Source organism: Pecten maximus, chromosome 8 (assembly GCF_902652985.1).
Source record: "Pecten maximus chromosome 8, xPecMax1.1, whole genome shotgun sequence".
Lineage (NCBI taxonomy): Eukaryota > Metazoa > Mollusca > Bivalvia > Pectinida > Pectinidae > Pecten > Pecten maximus.
Genome location: NC_047022.1, coordinates 5278897 through 5302841, shown reverse-complemented (window position 1 = coordinate 5302841; position 23945 = coordinate 5278897). Strand labels below are relative to the sequence as shown.

General features: G+C 37.0%; 2 protein-coding genes across 2 annotated transcripts; one reads left to right on the top strand and one right to left on the bottom strand.

The window, feature by feature from the left end:
• Window positions 1-1831: 1831 nt before the first annotated feature.
• LOC117333127 lies at window positions 1832-6759 on the top strand. Its single transcript, XM_033892263.1, has 3 exons — window positions 1832-2782; window positions 4444-4584; window positions 6682-6759. The coding sequence occupies exons 1-3, from the start codon at window positions 2492-2494 to the stop codon at window positions 6739-6741; spliced, it is 492 nt and encodes a 163-aa protein (XP_033748154.1). The 5' UTR covers window positions 1832-2491; the 3' UTR covers window positions 6742-6759.
• Window positions 6760-11660: 4901 nt separating this feature from the next.
• Window positions 11661-18425, bottom strand: LOC117332920. Its single transcript, XM_033891989.1, has 11 exons — window positions 18258-18425; window positions 17919-18083; window positions 17752-17823; window positions 17547-17636; window positions 17373-17447; window positions 16982-17038; window positions 16448-16493; window positions 13391-13812; window positions 12986-13071; window positions 12499-12613; window positions 11661-11672 (listed from the first exon to the last, which is right to left on the bottom strand). The coding sequence occupies exons 1-11, from the start codon at window positions 18360-18362 to the stop codon at window positions 11661-11663; spliced, it is 1245 nt and encodes a 414-aa protein (XP_033747880.1). The 5' UTR covers window positions 18363-18425.
• Window positions 18426-23945: the final 5520 nt, after the last annotated feature.

Here is a 23945-nt window from a genome sequence, read left to right as displayed (position 1 = left end):
TCAGAGTGTGTTTTTATATCACAAAATACCAAAATTTCACACACAAAAAAAACCACTGAACACTGATATTGTGGTTGAACTCGGACTTAATTAACTTCTAGACGACGTTTTACATGTAGTTAATTTAAGTAAAATAGGTATGGTCCCGAGGATTCCGGATGGTCACCCGGAATACGTCGTACTTTATTACCAACGCTGTTGTAATTAAGTTATGTAAGGTTACATGTATATATAGCACTTCACATCGCTTGATTCTCGAAAAAATATTTACCATAACAAAGTTGAAATCAAACAAATTATTTATTTAATTCAAACATTCAGAGCAAATAATCGCCTAGAGTATAAATCATTCGCAATAGACTGTCCCGAGAACTGTTCACCAGTATCACTGTATACACACGTACGTTAATTACAATGTACGTTAACTCACACCTATTGTAGTCCCGTCATCTTCCAGGCATTCTTAATGAGTCGTGGGTTTTGTTCAATATCTGACACCGCCTTTGTAAGCCATTTAGCATGTATACAGGTACGGTAAATACAATTCAGTATGTCCAGACACCGATATCACATGATCGAATCACACGACTCTCGTAAACAAAATGGCTACCAACATGGAAAAATCGCCGATCTGTAACGTCATTCGCAAATTTAAAGTCATTATATGAGATCAGAATTCGCGAAATTATGTATTCACGAATAAGTCAAAATAGGTTAGTTCGCGAAATTAAGTACTCGCGAAATATAAGTGATTTACAGTAGTACTGACCAAGTCTTGTTATCATGTGGTCAGTCCGAAATCCAATAATGCCACCATGACGTCATGTATTGAAAAGTTTAAAATGGCCATAACTAAAAAAAATATTCTTCTACACAGGTCATGTAATTATGTTATTTGTAGATAATTCCTGGAGCTAACTTTTTGCTACTAAAAGTTTTCAGGTCAGAGGTCAAATAAAAAAAGTTCGCTATGGTGTCAAATATGTCTATTTTTAGAAAATCTTCATTTTTCAATCTTTTTCAAAAAATCTTTCAAAGTATGATGCAGTATGTCATTCTGATGATTTTGATGTCCTTAGTTCTTTGGTAACATTTGTCGTTAACGCGAGACACCATTTTGAATATTTCTCTCTATATCTTATGTATGCCTACAACTCGCATTTTAATTTTCTTCTCAAATTCCACCAGACACAAACTTTGACAAAATGACTATGAGATATGGTACTGACCAAGTCTTGTTATCTTGGGGTCGGTTTGAAATCCAACATGGCCGCCATGACGTCATTGAAAAGTTTAAAATTGCCAAAACTCAAAAAGCATTCATTTTACTGAGGTCAGGTAACTTTTACTCACCATAAGTTTTCAGGTCAGAGGTCAAATAAAAAAAGTTAGCTATGGGGTCAAAGGTCACAAAATTTTAAACTTTTCGACATTTTTTTAATATTATTACATAGATCGATGCAGTATGTCATTCTGATGATTTTGGTACCTTCAGTTTTTATTTAGCACGTCCGGTTCAAGTTGTACGCCATTTTGAATTTTTTTTTGATTGCGCAATCATTGCAAGAGGCCTAGGAACTTGATACAGCTGTACGAGTTATCTCCCCTCGTCCAACTCCTTTGTTGAAACGTTATATCTCAGATGCCAGATTAATTCAATACTAGAATGTGGATGACCTATCAGGCTATCAAGTGTTCTAAAATAGTTTTTTTATGTTTGGAAATACCAAGCCTTTAGGTCATTTATGCTAAGTAGTGAAAAGCCCGTCAAATTGTTAACCAACAATTTCTAGTTCCATTTATAATAGTTTTCTTTTTTAACTGCAGGCTGATCATGAGGTATCCTCCGCATCAACGTAAGAGGCAAACGTCAGTATGTTGAGCAGAGGAAAGAAGCCTTCCCAGTCAGTTAAGACAAACATTGATAAAAGGCCCATGAAAAGCATAAGAAAAAGACAGCAAAACGGAGGAAATATGAGGACATTTGTGTTGGAAATATGGTGCTGATTCATAATGCAAGGAAGGCTGCTACAAAGAAGAAGGGAAATTTAGATCCCAATTACTATGGGCCGTATAAAGTGGTGAATATAGATGACAAGAGTGCCACTCTATAGAATGATTCAGGATGTACTCTAAAGAGGAAAAAGAACAAAGACGACCAGAAACTGTTCAAAGATCGGACCACTCATGAGAATACAGTTTTGTGTGCGCAGGACAACTTTGACAAAACTACTGATGAGAAAACAGTTTTGTGCCCGTAGGACACCTTTGACAAGACTACTGATGAGAATACAGTTTCTTGTATGCAAGACACTGTTGGACAATACATTAAAGATGTCAGTGCAGATTGCAGTTTGAATGAACTTTTAAAATTGATAAGTGAACTGAATTTATCAGAAATAACTCTGAACACTTTAGAATTTCAATATCAACACTGCCCACAACAGAGTTTCTTGAAGGAGGTTAACAATGTATCAGAGGCAGAGTTAGAATGATCTGCCACACATTTTTTACCCCATCTGAGACATTTGGATTTGGACTTATCAGTAAAAACATCGGTGGTTATATGCTTACGTCTGCAGTATGTGTGAAGGCCAGTCATCAGTTTCAGCCACTGATGACCGTTGCGCAAACCCTCAAGGAGGTACCAAGCCATCTGGAGGATGTTCATATTCACGAGCTTCCACAACTCTACCCAACACAAAGACTTACAGTTGGCGGCGAGACTCTAGAGGCAGTGGACATGGCAACTATAGAGGAGGGGAAATGGATCAACGACAAGGTGAATCAGTTCTTAATTATTCAGCTTAATAATGATGCATGACGTTGCATGATGATGATTAAGATTATGATGACGATGTGTGTTTGACTATAATGATGATGATGCGTAATGATGATGATATATGATGCATGATGATGATATATACTGATAATGATGAGGCGTGATGATGATGATATATGATGATGCGTGATGATATATGATGATGCGTGATGATGATGATGTATATGATGCATGATGATGATGATGATGATATATGATGATGATGATGATGATATATGATGATGCGTGATGATGTATATGATTCATGATGATGATGATATATGCTGATAATGATGCATGATGGTGATAACATATGATGATAATGCATGTTTACTTATATGATACATGATGATGATGATGCAAGATGATGATGTTGATTGCATGATGACGATGATGATATGATGATGATGATCATCATCACAACATGTATGTGTAAGAGTGTGTGTGACTGTGTATGTTTTTTTTTGTTGTATTTTTTTTTATCTTTGTCATCCATGTCTATTGTTTTAATATGTGAAAAAAGAAATCTTCAAAAAATAAAAAATTATTCAGCTTGACAGCATTGAATTAAATTGAGAGGTGCAAATTTTTCCTTCCAAGATTGCTATTTACTATGGTATTATGTTTAATGTATGTTGATAAAAGACGGTCAAATATACTAAATGGTGATGCAGGTCTGTGTTCTAATTATCACAACATATACTAGATGGTCACTCCGTGTTCTAATTATCACAACATATACTAGATGGTCACTCTGTGTTTTAATTATCACAACATATACTAAATGGTCAGGTCTGCGTTCTATTTATCACAACATATACTAAATGGTCACTCTGTGTTCTAATTATCACAACATATACTAGATGGTCAGGTCTGTGTTCTATTTATCACAACATATACTAAATGGTCACTCTGTGTTCTAATTATCACAACATATACTAGATGGTCACTCTGTGTTCTAATTATCACAACATATACTAGATGGTCACTCTGTTCTAATTATCACAACATATACTAGATGGTCACTCTGTTCTAATTATCACAACATATACTAGATGGTCACTCTGTGTTCTAATTATCACAACATATACTAGATGGTCACTCTGTTCTAATTATCACAACATATACTAAATGGTCACTCTGTGTTCTAATTATCACAACATATACTAGATGGTCACTCTGTGTTCTAATTATCACAACATATACTAGATGGTCAGGTCTGTGTTCTATTTATCACAACATATACTAAATGGTCACTCTTGTGTTCTAATTATCACAACATATACTAGATGGTCACTCTGTGTTCTAATTATCACAACATATACTAGATGGTCACTCTGTGTTCTAATTATCACAACATATACTAGATGGTCACTCTGTGTTCTAATCATCACAACATATACTAAATGGTCACTCTGTGTTCTAATTATCACAACATATACTAGATGGTCACTCTGTGTTCTAATTATCACAACATATACTAGATGGTCACTCTGTGTTCTAATCATCACAACAAATACTGGACGGTCACTGCTGTGTTCTATTTATCTCAACAATGGATCTGTAAGATACCACAAATCTAAGATGAGATATTAACAGGTTATGTTTTATTGCTGTTTCAGGTCATCAGCTCCTTCTTGGCACTGAAAAAGATGGAGCAGAACACATCAGAATCAAACAGACACATTTATGTCCTTCCCTCGTACACAGCCGTTCAATGGGATCAAGGTCACCTGGCCATGGATCACTGGATGTTTAAGAAGGTAAATAACGGACAAGGTTAATCTTTCCATAATGATCTCCCTATTAAATTTCATTCTTTCCTCACATAAATGGATATATGCATGGTAGATCAGAAATCAAAGATAGCAACCACGGCCTCTGATTGGTCAAAATATAAATATTGTCCGATTTTAATGAAATTGGGTATTGGACACTGGTGACTCTCATAGCCTCATTTTCACATTATAACAAATTGGGCTATGATCGGTGGAAATTCATATATTGTTCGATTTTAATGAAAATTGGTATATAGGGGTTTTGAGGGATGTCGAACACAATGGTACAACTACTGGGACGTTTGGGGGACTGGTGTAATGGAACCCCATTACCATTAGCACTTGTTATGGTTGAATTAAGATAAATTAAAACAAGGCATCGCAAATGATATAAATCCCCTCGTGTGCTAACACATGAACTCTGACGCAAAATGGGGGGTGGGGTTATTGCAGGACATTGAAATAACATCAGTTGTCATTTGCACTGAATTGCAATTGACATGGATGGGCTTATTATCAGGCATGGGCTCATTGTCAGATAAATATGGTATATATTGTTATGCATTCAACAGTATCTGGTTACGCATCACACTAGCAACTTCATTTGGTATTGCCATGCTTGACCCATATATGAAGTTTGGTCAGGATCCATTCAAAAATGAAGTCGCATTACAGCGCTGACAAAGATTTTCTATAAATAGTAACGGTGACATTGGCCTTGACCCTGGCGCCCTAAAACATGAACTCGTTCGAGGTATTCCCATGCTGGACCCATATATGAAGTTTGGTCAGGATCCGTTCAGAAATGAAGTCGCAAGAGTGCTGACAAAGATTTTCTATAAATAGTAACGGTGACCTTAACCTTGACCTTGGCACCCTGAAACACGAACTCGTTCAAGGTATTCCCATGCTGGACCCATATGAATTTTGGTCAGGATCCGTTCAAAAATGAAGTCGCAAGAGCGCTGACAAAGATTTTCTATAAATAGTAACGGTGACCTTGACCTTGGCACCCTGAAACACGAACTCGTTCGAGGTATTCCCATGCTGGACCCATATATGAAGTTTGGTCAGGATCCGTTCAGAAATGAAGTTGCAAGAGTGCTGACAAAGATTTTCTATAAATAGTAACGGTGACCTTAACCTTAACCTTAGCACCCTGAAACACGAACTCGTTCGAGGTATTCCCATGCTGGACCCATATATGAAGTTGGTCAGAATCCGTTCAAAAATGAAGTCGCAAGAGCGCTGACAAAAAGTGAACATACGTACATACGTACGTACTTACGTACGAACGGAACGCTATATCCCCTCCCCGACTTTCGTCACGAGGGTATAACAAGTGGTATGAACATGCATATGATCAGTTTTCATCTATTATTAACCCACTGTTATCATATGAGGTCTTATGTTGTGTATATTTAAATGTGTACATAGCCTGCTTAATTGTTATTATTTAGCAGGAGAAATTAACTTTTTAGTTCCACCTCATTTTTTAAGGTTGAGAAGATTTATCCTTGTAAAGGCTGCATGTATTAATGTAAGGAAACTGTTCTTAATGAGTCAAAATTAATTTTAACTACCTATGTTACCCGACAGTTTTTGGTCTGCCATCAGCCGTGCGCTGTCCGTAAACTTTTAATTCAAACGACTTCTTCTTGATAACCAGAAGGGTGAGGGTACTGATATTTTGCATGTAGCTTCCATGGATAAATGTTCAAATGGATGACCTTGACTTTTTTTCAAGGTCACGGGAGTAAGATATAGGCTAAACTCTTCAAATGTCTTCTTCTCAATAACCAATAGGCCCAGGGACTTGATATTAGGCATGTAGCATGCTGGGATGAAGGGCTACCACATTTGTTTAAATGAATGACCTTGACTTATATTCAATGTCACATGGGTCAAATAGGCTTTAATCTTTAAACAATGATGTTTTGATAGCGAGAAATTTAAGACTAATTAAATACATACTGACAAAATTTGGAATGCAACTTGGCACATATTGCATTGTTTGTCGACTTACATTACCCACGGCCTATACTAAGCAGAAATTTTACAATTCCATTTGTTTATTTTCAGGTTCAATTCTCCAAATACGCCCATGTATTCATGCCGATATGTATCAATAGGAATCACTGAGTGTTGCTGGTTGCAGACGAAAAAAAGCAAAGAACTGTTTACGTTCTAGACTCTATGCATGGGGAGGTTGGTCATAGTTGGACAAGGATGTGGGCAGAATTCCTGGCCAACCGGGACAGTCTTCCAGATGTTACAGAACAGTTTGTTGTGTGGAACTTCCCCGAGATCAGAAGCGGCAAACAGACTGACAGCAACGCATGCCGTGTGTTCACCCTGATGAATGCGGAATGCATTGCCATGCATGTTCCCATAGCAGTCACGAGACAGGTGCTTTGCCAAAGATATCAAAAATACGTTAAGGCATTTTTACTCAATGCTGGAGCAACAAAATCGGACTCTAAGTGTGACATGCCAGATTGTCGGATACTTAAAGGACACAAGAGATGGGTCCAGTGCTGGAGGATTCCGACAAAGACAGTCATCAAGGAGGAATTTAAATGCTGCTTCTGTGAAGCCATGTATAGACTGCAGACATTTGTAGTTTATTATTGCTATCAATTTGTTTGGAAAAGCCTCTGCTTTCATTTTTTATTATGACTTGTCAAATTTGATGAATAATGTGTTATGGTGTAGTTCATCTGTCTGTTAATTTTTGTTATCTCCTACATTTTTCTACCCATCTCTTTAAAACTTGGTATTAATTATAATTATGATAGGAAGTTGTATTACCCTGAAAAGGTTTTTAATTTGATTGTTTTTGAACAAGTTTATCTAAAAATGTAAACTAACAGTAATATTTGTTTTTGTTAATGTTTCTTGTGTAACGCTGTAAGTGTATATTCATTAAAAGGATGAAAGCAAAACAATTCTTGTTTTTATTCTATTCTTTAGGATAGTGTTTAAGATGAAATGCTTGTAAATAGAGAGGACCTAATATGAATGTCAAAGTAAGATGGAATTAAGCTTGACACATCAAATTATCAAACTCATTTAATAATAACATTGACACGAGTATAAGATTCTATTTATCATATAAATCACATTTATGCAAAAATAAACGGAAAATTCTCAAATGCTGGCTTAATGATGTCACAATAGTGTAAATATGGCATGGCCATAGAAGGACTCGCACAACTAAATCAGCCAATTAGCTGGTGTTTCTCCTGAACCAAGTCCATGAGGAAAATGTGTTTCGTAGGTTTGTAGCTGTTGTTCCTGAGTAAATAACATATGAAACGGGTACTTTCTGTATAAGAAAATAAACAGTAGGGTCTTGAGATTTGGAAAATAAAATTGAAAATATACACTCCTACTGCATATAGAATGACATATAGGATTTGAGGTGTAAAAAGGCGGGATTTCCCCAGGTGGGGGTTCCCCAGTGCACTGTACAGTAAATGTCAGCTGTTACCGTCTTTTGAATACCCATGTGCTCTTATATGCCATCAAACTTATACAATAACAACGTTTATCTGATAGAAAAAAATAACTTTAAGCTAAAATTTGATATAAATTTCACATCATTTGAACTTCAAACAATACATGTTTCTGTTTATGCGGACAAACCGTGAAAAGTAAAAATCTTCGATTTTTAATATGAAAATACTTTTTGGAAAATTTGGATAGCTACAAAACAGCAACAAGAATAGTTGTAGAAAAAATTACTTTAATCTATCAAGTTGTTCAAGAGAAAATCGAAAATAGCCATGCAAAGCTCGGGCTCGGCTCGGGATACATGAAATCACGTGTGGTTGGTGATGGTGCCAGATGAAATCTGGAACTCCTCTGGGAATTTCAAACACGTGTTATAAATGAAAGAGGGTGGCGATGATTTGTTGATAGCGAAGACTCCGAGACCTGATATTAGGCAAATAGTATGCTCAAATGAATGACTAGAAAATTTATTGACATGACTGTGACAATGATGGGTCTATGCTATATGACATTAATGTATCTTTGTCATATCAACAAGATTGTGTGACATCGATTTAACTTTGTTATATGAACTGGTGTCTGTGACACTGCTGTGTCTTTCTCAGACGAAAGAGTCTCTGTAACATTGATTCGTCTTTGCTATATGAAAAAGTCTCTGTGATATTGATTTGTCTTAGTCTGATGGAAGAGTTCCTGTGACACTGATGTCTTTGTCATCTGCAAGAGTCTCTTTGACACTGATGTCTTTGTCATATGAAAGAGTGTTAGTGACATTGGCTTTGTCATATGAAAGAGTCTTTGTGACATTGGTGACTTTGTGATGCAGTTCTAAGTCTTCATTATTAAGATTTTTGTGTGTGTTCCAGAAGAGTTCCTTTAACACTGATCAGGATGTGTCTATACAATATTTATTCATTGTATGGTTTTGTAGAATTTAAACAGTTAAATAATGTCAACAAAAGTTGTTTTTTTTTCACAGCTCACAAATCTCATTTTAATGTTGGGTGAAGCTCATCCGTGGATTTCTCATTGAACAAATCATAGGTCTATTGTGTAAGGTAGCATACACCCTTAAGGGAAATAATTCTAGCATAGATCACTTGTAAACTGTATATCACCACCAGGATTAAAGAAAACTTAAACAACTTCTTGACTTATTTCATATTTATTTTCAACATTTAACAAATTAAAACAAAATAACAGATCACTGCTGCCATAATAAAGTTTTACCAAACTAGATATTTAAAATGTATATCTGTAACAAATGTATTGTCATATATTCAAAATCTTATTAGACTAGATATTTGTAAATTGCTAGAGATATTGGTAAAAATTGCATTAGAATGAAATACATTGTAATTAGAAAAAAAATGTATCTGGTATAAATGATAAAAAATTTCTGAGATTTTGTAAAATTCAAAAATGGATATATGTTGTCAAACTTCAAAAATACAGCATATTTAAGATTTTGTGGCTTGGTGACCATGTATTTGTGTATGAGAGAGATCAAAAAAAAAAACTCAAAACCTGGAACCTAAAATTATGTACAGACCAATTATTACTGATTTTAATATTGACAGTGTCTGATTTACAGCAGGCCAAGTTTACGGGCATATTCCATCCACGCCAGTGACTTACGAACTTACAACTTTTCACGGTGTGCCAGAGGTTCGCATCCTGTTCTGTAAATCACGTCCTGTCTCCCACCTCCATTCCCATTTTCAAAAGTACAGTATTGTCTATTAGAATATTAAATGTATATTTCAATCAAATATCTATCTAAAATAAAAGAGTTTTTCGGTACATTAATTTATAAAAAATCTAAAGTGTGTAAATCAAATTTTGAGTAATCTAATTCAAGAAATTCAAAATAGCTAAGATAAATGATTAATTTGTAAATTATCATTTACAAAAGCCATTTCTTTCATTAGAGCATACTTATTTTTATTTGTTATCAACTAAATAACAAAATTTGTATTTAAATTATATGAGTAGCAAAAATGAAAACCAGCCTGGCAATTTCAAACCTTTTAAAAATCTTATTATTATGTTCATCCTGAATACATGAAAATATCATCATTAAGCATTTACTAATTATTGTTGATTTTAATATTGACAATGTCTGACTTACAGCAGGCCAAGTTTACGGGCATATTCCATCCACGCCAGTGACTTACGAACTTACAACTTTTCACAGTGTGCCAGAGGTTCGTATCCTGTTCTGTAAACCATGTTTTGTTCCCACCCTAACTCCAAAATATTTTAAAAATTATTTCAAAAAAATATTCAGGATGACATTAAATAAACATCTACAGACAGTTTTATGTTTGTGCATTTGAGATTTGATTCTAATTAAAAGTTTAACAACAATATACATGTATTTGTAGATTTTGGTTTATGTTAAATTTATACCTGATACATGTAGACATTAACTTAAATGCTTATTGAAGGTTACAAAATTAATACAAGTGGCAGACTTTTAAAGTTGTGTACAGAATTCAAACCTTATTGGTTTAAAATATCACAGACCAACTCCAAAATGAAGGTTAAAAGCAAAGAAAAGTGTGCTGAAAATGCATAAAGCTTATTGTCTTGAAATATCAAAATATCACACACCAACTCCTAAATGAAGGCTAAATGCACAGACAAGTGTGCTGAAAATGCATAAAGCTTTTTACAATATCACAAATACCACAGGCCAACTCCTAAATGAAGGCTAAAAGCACAGAAAAGTGTGCTGAAAATGCCTGAAGCTTATTGTTTTGAAATATCAAAATATCACATACCACCTCAAAAATGAAGGCTAAAAGCACAAAAAAGTGTGCTGAAAATGCATAAAGCTTATTGTTTTGAAATATCACAAATATCACAGACTACCTCCAAAATGAAGGTTAAAAAGCACAGATTAGTGTGCTGAAAATGCATAAGCTTATTGGTTTAAAATATCAAAATATCACAGACCACCTTCAAAATGAAGGTTAAAAAGCACAGATTAGTGTGCTGAAAATGCATAAGCTTATTGGTTTAAAATATCAAAATATCACAATCCACCTCCAAAATGAAGGTTAAAAAGCACAGATTAGTGTGCTGAAAATGCATAAGCTTATTGGTTTAAAATATCAAAATATCACAGACCACCTTCAAAATGAAGGTTAAAATGCACAGAAATTGTGCTGAAAATGCATCAGCAAATTAGTTCAAAATATTGAAATATCACAAGTTATCTCCAAAATGAAGGTTAAAAAGCTTGAAGCACACAAGTGTGCTGAAAATGATGAAATATACTGTATTGGTTGAAAAAATATCTTCAGACAGTTTTATGTTTGTGCATTTGAGATTTGATTCTAATAAAAATTTTAACAACAATATACATGTATTTGTAGATTTTGAGTTATGTTAGATTTATACCTGATACATGCACACATTAACTTAAATGCTTATTGAAGGTTACAAAATTAATACAAGTGGCAGACTTTTAAAGCTGTGTACAGAATTCAATATGTCAATGAGACACATTTTAGGTAGGATTAATTTGACTGTAGCACTCAAAGATATTGCTGAAAATGTTCAAAGCTTAGTGTAATTACAACACAAGAGATTGTCTTAAACAATGGAGGACATTTAACATACAAAACTATTGATGGAGGTACAGAGTACAAAATTGTGCTGAAAATGCACAAAGCTGATTAGTTTGAAATATCAAAATATCACAGACCACCTCCTAAATGAAGGTTAAAAGCACAGAAAAGTGTGCTGAAAATGCATAACACTTATTGTTTTGAAATCTGAAAATATCATATACCACCTCCAAAATGAAGGCTAAAAGCACAGAAAAGTGTGCTGAACATGTATTAAGCTTATTGGTTTAAAATATCACAAATATCACAGAGTACCTCCAATGAAGGCAAAAAGCACAGAAAAGGTGTGTTGAAAATGAATAAAGCTTATTGGTTTTAAAATATTAAAATATCACAATCCACCTCCAAAATGAAGGTTAAAATGCACAGAAAAGTATGCTGAAAATGCATAAAGCTTATTGGTTTAAAATATCAATATCCACCTTCAAAATGAAAGCTAAAAGCACTTAAAAGTGTGCTGAAAATGCATAAAGCTTATTGGTTTAAAATATCAAAATATCACAGACCACCTCCAAAATGAAGGCAAATGCAAAAATCCAACTCACTTCCATACAGTTCATGTCTAGTTTACGCTCATTATGAATTCTGCCATATTTAAAATTACGCTGAGGTCAGGTCTATGGTATGGTTTTTCCTGTGTACATAAAAAAACAATTTCCTGCAGTTCTGGGCACTGCAACTCGGATATCAAATATCCCACACTGTATATGTCTGACTGAGGTGTGGTCTGACCACCCATTCTCACTTCTGGGGCAAGCCAGGAAAATGTTTGCCCTCCAAAAATGGCTGCAAAGGCATTTCCTGCCTGGATCGAATATTGATAGCTGCCTTGGAATGTGGCCAGATCAAAATCTATGTATCTGAAAGGAAAAGAATTTTTCATATATACCTGCTACTAACTCACTCATTGTGTAAGTTTGTACTTCATATTTGGCTGATTTGTCAAGCATTTGCATTTAATACTCTTAATAGTTATATGGTCAGATGCTAAAGATTGTTAGTAATCTTAAAAGTCGTCAATATGGAAATACATACTTATAAAGATATAAAGATGTTTTTTCAGTTATTTCTATTTACAAGATTTGCATTAACTGATCTAAGTTATATGAAAGACACCAGTTAATATCAAAATTGTCTCCCAACAAATATAAGATTCATTGAATCAGTTACAGGGATTAATTATCAAATACTAAACTTAAACATTTAAGGATCAATTGAAATATTTAAGATACCTTATTCTGAAGTCAGGCGTGCTGGTGTCGACAAGGACGTTGTTAGATTTGATATCATTCAGCAGGACGTCTTTGTCATGGATGGCCTGTAAATAAAATGTTAAAATGCTAAAAGGAAATCAGAAGTATGTACAAATTCCTTTTTCATCATCATCATCATCATCATGTTGTTGTTAAACCCTTCAGAAATTATTTTCAGATACAAACAGCCATCATGTGTACCTTCAGAAAACATGCATTTGACATACCCCATTATCCTAAATTGCACCAGCAAATACCGCATTGTCATCTTTGAGAAAACTTGCCAACTAAGTCAAAATATTCTTTATGCAAACTTTGCATATCTTACAAAGTAAATTTTAGCATTCCTGCTTGCATTATTTTTTTTCCGAAATAATTTCTTACCTTGAGTGCAAACACCAACTGGTAGGCAATATTGATTTTGATTTCAGTGTTAATAACAACATTTGGGTCTCTCCCATTAAGAATTGACCAAAGCGTCCTGCCGTTTCCATAAAACTCCTGTACCAGCATATGTTTTCTTACGTCGGATTGGTCGGGAAGTAATCCATAAACCCGCGGCACAAAACCAGTGTCCTGCAGAATTGACAAAATGCCTGATTCATTTAAAATGTCTTGTTGGAGCTTTGTGGAATATTCTGAATGATACACCTTTACTGCTGTTGGGACAGTGTTGTTAGCCATAGCTAGATAAACAGATCCTTTCGCTCCTTTCCCTAACAGATTTAGGAATTGAAACTCCTGATGATTCAACAGGGGAAGATTGGCGTGCCTTTGGAGGATCTCATTCCGCTGTACTGTGTAGTCTATTAACAGAAAAACAACAAAAACTGAAGATTAACTTGTATCAATTAAAACTGGTTTGAAGATGATCAAGTTACAATGTTTTTCTTCCGTTTTTTTTTCTTTTTTTTTCTTAACTCCAATTATATGATATAAACCTCAGGGAAGGCAAATATGAACTTCAAAATGTGATCATAATTAACTATATTGAGCTACATTTATCATTTTTTTGTAGTTTAAAAAAAAACAGAAAACAAAAATATTTTTAAAAAAGACAATCAGCAAAGTTAATTAAAAGTATGATTCTATAATATCTTATATATTATATTTGACAGAAATGAAAAATCACAAAACTTGTAGATCATTGAAGCTGAAGACTTTGAAGAGAAATATAAAAACAGACAGCTGTTGTAAGAACCACAGCATAACACTACCTCCTGACATAACACTACCTCCTTACTTAACACTACCTCCTGACATATCACTACCTCCTGACATAACACTACCTCCTGACATATCACTACCTCCTGACATAACACTACCTCCTGACATAACACTACCTCCTTACTTAACACTACCTCCTGACATAACACTACCTTCTGACATAACACTACCTCATGACATAACACTACCTCCTGACATATCACTACCTCCTGACATAACACTACCTCCTGACATAACACTACCTCCTTACTTAACACTACCTCCTGACATAACACTACCTCCTGACGTAACACAACCTCCTGACATAACACTACCTCCTGACATAACACTACCTCCTTACTTAACACTACCTCCTGACATAACACTACCTCCTGACATAACACTACCTCCTGACATAACACTACCTCCTGACATAACACTACCTCCTTACTTAACACTACCTCCTGACATAACACTACCTTCTGACATAACACTACCTCATGACATAACACTACCTCCTGACATATCACTACCTCCTGACATAACACTACCTCCTTACTTAACACTACCTCCTGACATAACACTACCTCCTGACATAACACTACCTCCTGACATATCACTACCTCCTGACATAACACTACCTCCTTACTTAACACTACCTCCTGACATAACACTACCTTCTGACATAACACTACCTCCTGACATATCACTACCTCCTGACATAACACTACCTCCTTACTTAACACTACCTCCTGACGTAACACAACCTCCTGACATAACACTACCTCCTGACATAACACAACCTCCTGACATAACACAACCTCCTGACATAACACTACCTCCTTACTTAACACTACCTCCTGACATAACACTACCTTCTGACATAACACTACCTCATGACATAACACTACCTCCTGACATATCACTACCTCCTGACAAAACACTACCTCCTGACATAACACTACCTCCTTACTTAACACTACCTCCTGACATAACACTACCTCCTGACGTAACACAACCTCCTGACATAACACTACCTCCTGACATATCACTACCTCCTGACATAACACTACCTCCTGACATAACACTACCTCCTGACATATCACTACCTCCTGACATAACACTACCTCCTGACGTAACACTACCTCCTGACATAACACTACCTCCTGACGTAACACAACCTCCTGACATAACACTACCTCCTGACATAACACTACCTCCTGACATAACACTACCTTCTGACATAACACTACCTCCTGACATAACACTAACTCCTGCCATAACACTACCTCCTGACATAACACTACCTCCTGACATATCACTACCTCCTGACATATCACTACCTCCTGACATAACACTACCTCCTGTGATATCACCATCTCCTGACATAACAATACCTCCTGACATAACACTACCTCCTGACATATCACTACCTCCTGCCATAACACTACCTCCTGACATATCACTACCTCCTGACATAACACTACTTCCTGACATATCACTACCTCCTGACATATCACTACCTCCTGACATAACACTACCTCCTGACATAACATTACCTCCTGACATAACACTACCTCCTGCCATAACACTACCTCCTGACATATCACTACCTCCTGACATAACACTACTTCCTGACATATCACTACCTCCTGACATATCACTACCTCCTGACATAACACTACCTCCTGACATATCACTACCTCCTGACATAACACTACCTCCTGACATATCACTACCTCCTGACATAACACTACCTCCTGACATATCACTACCTCCTGACATAACACTACCTCCTGACATATCACTACCTCCTGACATATCACTACCTCCTGATAGAACACTACCTCCTGTGATATCACCATCTCCTGACATATCACTACCTCCTGACATAACACTACCTCCTGATAGAACACTACCTCCTGTGATATCACCATCTCCTGACATATCACTACCTCCTGACATATCACTACCTCCTGACATATCACTACCTCCTGACATAACACTACCTCCTGACATATCACTACCTCCTGACATTACACTACCTCCTGATAGAACACTACCTCCTGTGATATCACCATCTCCTGACATATCACTACCTCCTGACATATCACTACCTCCTGACATATCACTACCTCCTGACATAACACTACCTCCTGACATAACACTACCTCCTGACATAACACTACCCCCTAATGTCAGGAGGTAAGAGTTCTTGAATTTAAGTCAACTCACCATAGGCCGGAGTGTGATTCATTGCATCCATCTGATATCTTGGTACCTTTCAGAAAAGAAATACAAATTTAGAAAATAAGATTGGTGAATACAATACATGCATCAAGAGGATGAGTCTAAGCTTTTGGTAAAAAATAAACAAGAATTTCTTCAATTTCCTGTAATGTTGTTATTTTTAATTGACAATTTGACTCATTTAGGAAAAGTTTTGATATTAAATTAGGTCTACATGAAATGTTAAAAATATCCTTTGTCTTTGTTTGAAACTTTAATTTAATATCAAGAGTACAAAACTTGTAGCTCGAGTTTAGTTTTAATGAAGTTTGAATGCTTCAATGTCTTCAATGTCTACAAAGTCAATGTTTGATTTTCTATCTGTCTGAGGAATTTTGGAACAAAATTGAAATACTGAATTAAATAAAGGGCAATAACTTTTTCAATTTGCAAAATGAGTCAAAATGCATATGTAATACTCCCATCAAAGACAGGTGTATAAAATCTACATATTTTCTATTGTTGTGGATAAAGATGTACCTGCTCATTTGGACGACCTTCATGAACATCATTCAGGATTGATGCTGGTATGGACATCTGGAATAGCATTGAATATTAAAACTTCACCACATACCAATCAATGAATAAAAATTTTAAATGTATGACTTAACTAGGGATGGGTATTGATTTCAAATAAATTTAACATACTGGTTCATAACACTAAAATATTATAAAATTTGAAGCTACTCAGCAATGATATTGACCAGATTACAAACATGTCTCCATCAACTCTTCAATTGAGGTGTTTTTTTCTCAATTTGAACGACAACTGGACGAGAGAATTTGTTTTAATTGTCAGATATTGACTATTGCAGTTTCTTTTTTATGTCATTATTTTCAAAAAGCTTAGGATGAAAACATTGCAACTTACTTGAGTGCCAATATCTTGAGTACTAACTGTGCTTACTGCAGCAGCTTTTTTGTGGATGACTCCTGGAACCGACATCTGAAAAGTTGGGAGAGTTAACCAGTGTTAATATAAACATAAACATTAAGTTATTATTACACTTATGTATTCAAATATTTGTTTATTATGACAACTTACTTGAGTGGCAATTTCTTGGGTTCTAACTTTGACCTGTGTTTCAGTGCTTGTTGTTTCATGTTTCTTGTGGAGCACACCTGGTACTGAGATCTGAAGTCGGGAGAGTTAAACAGTATTAATATTTAAACAGAACCTCTTATCTATTTAAATATTTGTTTAAATAATGTGGCAAAAAATAATGATGAAACAAAACATGGTAACTTACTTGAGTAGCAATATCTTTTGTACCAACTGTGGCCTGTGTTTCAGTGTTTCGAAGGAAACCAGTTACTGGAATCTGGAAACGTGGGAAAATACATGGTAATGAACATTAGGCTAACACAGGAATTGGTCAGAACATAATCGAGGAAGAGACCGTTCATGACGACTTACATTTTTGACGAGATCTCGGAGAGAGACCTTTGGCTGCATGCTGATGTTGTCTCTTTTCCCTTTGCCATTGTTGAAGACATCTTGAAGGCCCACGTTGTGTGTGAGCAGGCTTGGCTTGTGGTTTGCTTTGGATACTGGAACGTATCTTCCATTGATATATGTGCCCTGTAATTTAGTAAATGTAAACAAAATTGTACATAAGATGACTAGGACCTAGGAAAATCTAGTTTAAAATCTCAATGAGGCTAAAAATTTTACGGATCCTTAATGCTAAGACACGAAGGAAAGGTTAGAAACTAGCAACATGGACTATTTCATTGCTTATTACATTATACTTACATAAAATACGTCAGCATTCCATACACGCTTCAAATATCGAATGTAGTTAATGTTGTTTTGGTTAGCGCTGATAAAATTACTGTGATATGGAGTAAAATACTTCATCTTGTCCGCGTTAAATTTGCCGCACTCTCAACATGAATGAAGTTGTTGCTAGGACGTTCGGAATTTCTTTGCAGTTTTCCTAAATGTATATGAATATACATCCGAATGGACAATTGGATCAGGTGATCGGTGACGCGTTTCCGCCCAACTCTATTTCCCGCCAAATAATCATTCGGAAACCATTTGTTCGGAACATTTCGGGCGTTTCTATTACATTGGTTAGATGGGTCCAACGCCATTTCATGTCACAATATGTCGCATTTTACCTATTTCTGCATATCTGATGACATCGTGAATAGCCACAAGGAATGTCGGATATACCGATCTTCAACACTACATGTATGTTATCACAGGGACTTGAGAATCTGTTACAGTTTACGTGGTCTAAATACATGTAGACTGTAACATTTTATGTCCCTGTGTTCCAACGCACTGATTGTTATTCAGAATTGTAATTTAATATTATGTGAAACAGTACAAACGTAATATATTTTTCGTGTAATACACACATCAGTTTCGCGTCCTTAATAATGAAATAATTAGATCTCTTCACAAAAAATCATACATTGACCCATACTTAAAAGAAAAAAAATTCTTGTTGTTAAACCGGCCATAGAAAAGGCCAGAAAACACATGTATTCCACATTCCGTGTGGCGATTCACGATGTCATATAAATTTGGAAATGTATAAAATCACAACAGAGATGCCACTCGAAGGAGCGAAACTTCGCCATCGTGTTTTCGTTCCTTCGCTTTTTCGCTCCTTCGCAATCGTATTTTCGTTCCTTCGCCATCGTCTTTTCGCTCCTTCGCACTTAGGTCGAAGAAGTGAAGAAGCGATATTGGAAATTTGGCTCAATTTGGCGAACAACAGTCTGGCGGTGGAATAACTGCCGGTCTTCTCCCTTTTAAGTGTGACAGTGTATCTCAATCATTCATGTATTTCAGTATATCAACTACCAGTTACCTGTGGTCGGTTTGATGATCACATATTTTTTTCTTTTTTAACCAGGAGAAGACGAAGATTATGACGAATTCAAACATCTCCCTCCTCTTTCTTCATGAATACGGTAGTCCTATTTCTCGACTGCTTCTCTCCATCATTACTACAGTAGCCTCGTCCCTCCCTCTCCGTCTCTCCTCCACCAGTACTACGGTAGCCCCGCCCCTCTCTCTCCGTCTCTCCTCCACCAGTACTACGATAGCCCCGTCTCTCCCTCTCTCTCCCTTCCATCAGTACTACGGTAGCCCCGCCCCTCTCTCTCCGTCTCTCCTCCACCAGTATTACGATAGCCCCGTCTCTCCCTCTCTCTCCCTTCCATCAGTACTACGGTAGTCCCGTCCCATCCCTCTCCCCTCCATCAGTACTACGGTAGTCCCGTCCCATCCCTCTCCCCTCCATCAGTACTACGGTAGCCCCGTCCCACCCCTCTCCCCCCCATCAGTACTACGGTAGCCCCGTCTCTCCCTCCCTCTCCCCTCCATCAGTACTACCGTGGCCCCGTCCCACCCCTCTCCCCTCTCCCCTCCATCAGTACTACGATAGTTCCGTCCCTCCCTCCCTCTCCCCTTCATCAGTACTACGGTAGCCCCGTCTCTCCCTCCCTCTCCCCTCCATCAGTACTACGGTAGTCCCGTCTCTCCCTCCCTCTCCCCTCCATCAGTACTACGGTAGCCCCGTCTCTCCCTCCCTCTCCCCTCCATCAGTACTACGGTAGCCCCGTCTCTCCCTCCCTCTCCCCTCCATCAGTACTACGGTAGCCCCGTCTCTCCCTCCCTCTCCCCTCCATCAGTACTACGAAAGCCCCGTCTCTCCCTCCCTCTCCCCTCCATCAGTACTACGGTAGCCCGTCTCTCCCTCCCTCTCCCCTCCATCAGTTCTACGGTATCCCCGTCCCTCTCCCTCCCTCTCCCCTCCAGCAGTACTATGGTAGTCCCGTCTCTCCCCCCTCCCCCCCCTCCATCAGTACTACGGAAGCCCCGTCTCTCTCTCCCTCTCCCCTCCATCAGTACTACGGTAGTCCCATCCCTCCCTCTCCCCTCCATCAGTACTACGGTAGCCCCGTCTCTCCCTCCCTCTCCCCTCCATCAGTACTACGGTAGTCCCGTCTCTCCCTCCCTCTCCCCTCCATCAGTACTACGGTAGCCCTATCTCTCCCTCCCTCTCCCCTCCATCAGTACTACGGTAGCCCCGTCTCTCCCTCCCTCTCCCCTCCATCAGTACTACGGTAGCCCCGTCTCTCCCTCCCTCTCCCCTCCATCAGTACTACGAAAGCCCCGTCTCTCCCTCCCTCTCCCCTCCATCAGTACTACGGTAGCCCGTCTCTCCCTCCCTCTCCCCTCCATCAGTTCTACGGTATCCCCGTCCCTCTCCCTCCCTCTCCCCTCCAGCAGTACTATGGTAGTCCCGTCTCTCCCCCCTCCCCCCCTCCATCAGTACTACGGAAGCCCCGTCTCTCTCTCCCTCTCCCCTCCATCAGTACTACGGTAGTCCCATCCCTCCCTCTCCCCTCCATCAGTACTACGGTAGCCCCGTCTCTCCCTCCCTCTCCCCTCCATCAGTACTACGGTAGTCCCGTCTCCCCCCTCCATCAGTCTTGATTATCTTTCTCCCTTTTCTCCATCAGTACTACAGCATCTGTTGGCATTCCCTCGATCTGTCTTTCCATCATCTCTATGGGGTAGCCTCATCCCTGCCTCTCTCCTTCCATCCGTAGATGTGCCACATCATCCCAGCATAATTATTTTCCTCTGTCCGCTTGTCTCTTAAAAAGTAACAAATATCAGCTAGGTAGATTTGTCAATTGGGTCATTCTCTGAAAATAGGAATTGCCTGGGTATGTTTAAGACTGTTTGGAAATGTACAGAAAAAATGACAAATTTGTTAGCTTAAGAAAGAGAAACCACTTGGGTAATGTTCTCTAGTTCAGTTCAATGTCATTTGCTACATGCTACATTTACAAAGAGTTCGTTCAAAAGTTTCATAAAATAGATTTTGGTTTGACATTACCTCACCATTACCTTTTAATTTGTTTCGGCATAACCGTATACTTTTCTTTTGGTCCCGGATATGACGCGCCAGGTGGCGTTACTGGTCAACATGGAGCATGTGATTGGTCAATGTAGCGGTAAAGACGAAACAAAATTAAGATTGAATCCAAGCTCAATAAGTGGATGTATCTATCCAAATGACACATTAATAAAATCATATTCCTGATTCAAATGCAGTCTTCTTATCACCAAAAATGATCCAAACTGATATAATTTTGTTATCCGTGCTGAAACTGTGCATTTATTAATTAGTTAGTTAATTTATTTCACCAGCAGTTTTACATTATAACCACCAACATTAAAACTATGGCGTTTATCTTTTTTTTAAAGATATTTCTTGTTTCTTTATGAGAATGGTTTGATGGTCAGCCAAAGTCCTTGGATTAAGGACCCTCACCACATATATAGTATGAGCAGACCTTTTCTTCGCGTAGATTAATTCTATTCATCGTTCCGTCCTTCAACCGAGCACCAGTATTAATAACTGCATTGAGGATATCTTCTTATGACGTCACCGCAGTCATAAAAACAACAGAATAATACCGACATTATACCCAAACTATAATCCCAAAATCAAAATCAGGAAAACTAGGGTAAGATATAAAGAAAAATATAGGTTGGCATGGAGACTCGTGAAAAAGTACAAGGAGAAAAAAATAAGACGTTCCGGAAGAGCGCGCGTCTTCTCCATCGTCAAACAAATCTAGGTCAAACCCAGGTTTAGTCTCAATCTCAAATGAGAGTTAGGGTGGTTACAATGGAACCATTAGGAATATCCATATCGTATTTAAATGAATAAAACAATTCCAACTGAGATCGTGATGTCGACCATACGACTTCCCCGTGGTCTTCATTAATTTGTGTCGGCTACATTACAATCACTAGGCCCTAGCATTCCTTAAAGCAGATTGTTAGGAGTACACGGAGAGATTTATAACCCTTGTATCGCCCAGGACAAAGTATTTGACCCTCCTGGCAACTTATTATTACAATTTAATTATTTCAGTGTTAAATTCCTTTGTCTTGTGTAAGGGGCTAAACTACACGCACATCTATTGTTTATCTTCTGTAGTTAATATTTATCTTCTTCTTTTTTAATTTTTGTTTATCTTTTGTAGTCAGTATTTCTCATTTGTTTATTTTTGTTCATTTTCTGTAATCAGTATTTCTCTTTCTCATTTGTTTATTTTTGTTCATTTTCTGAAATCAGTATTTCTCATTTGTTTATTTTTGTTCATTTTCTGAAATCAGTATTTCTCATTTGTTTATTTTTTTCATCTTCTGTTGTCAGTATTTCTTATTTGCTTATTTTTGTTTATTTTCTGTAGTCAGTATTTTTAATTTGTTTATTTTTGTTGTGTATCGATATTTTTTTTATTACAAAGATGTACGGATCAAGGGAGATTATTCTTTCCTTACTGTACTACTTGGAATATTTCTCGTCTGGTCACTTATATTTTTGTTCATATTGAGGAAAACGTTTTAAAACTTGCTCCATGTTTCATTTTTTGAGAACTTTTCTTGTGACAGGAGAAGCCTTTTAATATCTTTCAAATAGGATTCATTCCGCAGGGGCTTGGCATGATTTTCCAAACGATAGTCCATATATATGTGTATCATAGTGTCTAATAATATATATATGGACTATCGTTTGGTAAATCATGCCAAGCCCCTGTGATTCATGCGATATATCCATCTCCTGCATGGATACGGTGGCTGGGGAAAAATAAAGCTATTGCGTGGAAACACAATACTATTTCTTTCGAGCGAAATATTGTTGTGTGGGAATGCATAACATCCCAATTAAAAAAATGCACTGCCATTAATAATGCAGCTTAACTGGAGAGTAATGATTCATAAGGTAATTAGTCAGTGGACTGCACGTACAATTACAGATTTTATATAAATGACAAAAGGACGTTGTAGAAATCTGATACAGCATTTTCCCTCAGATTAATTCCTGTTTTGATTTGTGGAACTGCAATGTAACAGAGCTTGTGATTGGTTAAATAACTATAGTCTTACGCTTAACCGATCGAGCTTAATCCTGATGAAAAGACACACAGCTTCTTTTAAAATCTTTTAAAATTTGAACAAAATTTTATTAATGTAATGATGAGCAGCTCAGTGGAAGAAACACATACTCCTGCTCTGTAGCCAAAAAAAATCGTGATCGAATTCTCTTGGAAGTGATTATAAAAATCCAAGGAATTAATGGAACATCGTGTAGATAAATAAAATGTCTTTATCTGCACACAGGTGCCTGACTCGTTTTATAAAATAATAATATATAAGAGTACATATATGTGAGATGCGTAGAGTAATGTATGATAATTGAAACGTCCGTTCAATAAAAATCATAGGGAGACTGTTTAGCCTAAACACCTGTGCATGTCTGCTTCTCATTTTCTAAAACGTTAGTTTTTGATCAAGTGTCTGCTAACATACTCTATTCCAAATAAATCTACTTTATCCTTCTTTCCCCAATGTACGTCTGAATTTTAAAAATACAGGATTTCTCTAATTTTATGA